Source organism: Volvox carteri (genome assembly GCF_000143455.1).
Source record: "Volvox carteri f. nagariensis unplaced genomic scaffold VOLCAscaffold_977, whole genome shotgun sequence".
NCBI classification, from domain to species: domain Eukaryota; kingdom Viridiplantae; phylum Chlorophyta; class Chlorophyceae; order Chlamydomonadales; family Volvocaceae; genus Volvox; species Volvox carteri.
The window spans coordinates 1-1100 of record NW_003308401.1 but is presented as its reverse complement, the minus strand read 5'-3'; the positions used below and the strand labels follow the sequence as shown (position 1 = coordinate 1100).

The window sequence follows — 1100 nt, the reverse complement described above, 5'->3', positions numbered from 1 at the left end:
CTTTTGTTGCTCGCGACTAGCAAGTCGTCTACGTGAGCGTATAGCCACACCACAAATGACTGCTCTTCCAGCGTAAAGAAGCTGGGATCCGCATCAGAAACCTTGAAACCAATAGCCTCCAGCGTTTCCCGCAACTTCTGGTGCCAAGCTCTGCCTGCCTGACGTAAACCATACAACGCTTTCCGCAACAGACACTTCATACCTGCGCCACCCGTTTCAAAACCAGGCGGTTGGTCACAATAAATCACCTCCTCCAGCGTCCCGTTGAGGAACGCAGTGCGCACATCTAGGTGGTGTACCTCAAATCCTTCAGCCGCAGCCTTCGCCAGGAATGTGCGCAACGTCACCTGATTGCTACCAGGCGCGAAAACCTCGTTGAAGTCAACTCCTTCCTTCTGTTTATAGCCCTTAGCTACCAGCCGGGCTTTGTATCGTTCCACTTGTCCGTCTACACCTCGCTTCACGTCGTACACCCACTTCACCGGAATCGGTTTCACCCCAGGCGGCGGTACCTTCAGCTCCCACGTATCTAATGCGTGGATAGATCCGATTTCTTCAGCCATCGCCTCCTGCCATTTGTCCCGTTCCGGAGAGGCCATCGCTTCCTCGTAGGTGCTCGGGATTTTGACGTCCGATACGTTAACAGCAAGGTTGAGTCGCTGGGGCGGATGACGGTCACGTTGGGGGTAACGATGTTGTGTAGAGGCAGCTGCACCAGCCTTATCCTCCCCCTCAGCTGCCTTACCGACAGCTTTAGGTTTCCCCTTAGTGGTCCCGCTGGTAGTCTTAGGCTTCCCTTTGGCGGAATCGGCTGCACCGCCAGTAGCCGTGGGTTCCTCCTCAGGTGCCTCAGGTGCTGCGCCAACTACCATAGGCTCCCCCTCATTCAACTCAGCTGAATCTCCAATCGCCGCGTTCCCTTGACTATCCTCTACGGCCTCGCTCGGACTAAACTGCTCCCCTTGCCGGGGAGGGGCTGCAGTCTTGCAACTACTGCTAGCCACATCGTCCTCATCATCACTATCGCTTCCGCTGCCGCTGCTTTCGCTATCATTTGCAGGCAGCGTGCGGGACGTTGGCGTCTCCTCAAAAAGCACGCT

At 55.9% G+C, this 1100-nt stretch overlaps 1 protein-coding gene across 1 annotated transcript in view; it reads right to left on the bottom strand.

Annotated features, from left to right (window-relative positions):
* Window positions 1–1100, bottom strand: part of VOLCADRAFT_108790 (uncharacterized protein) — a gene marked incomplete at its 3' end in the record, with an annotated part of 3831 nt that extends 2731 nt beyond the window's left edge. The window contains exon 1 of the mRNA XM_002959851.1: window positions 746–1100. Coding sequence (XP_002959897.1) covers window positions 746–872 — 127 coding nt within the window. The remainder of the gene's footprint in view (window positions 1–745) is intronic.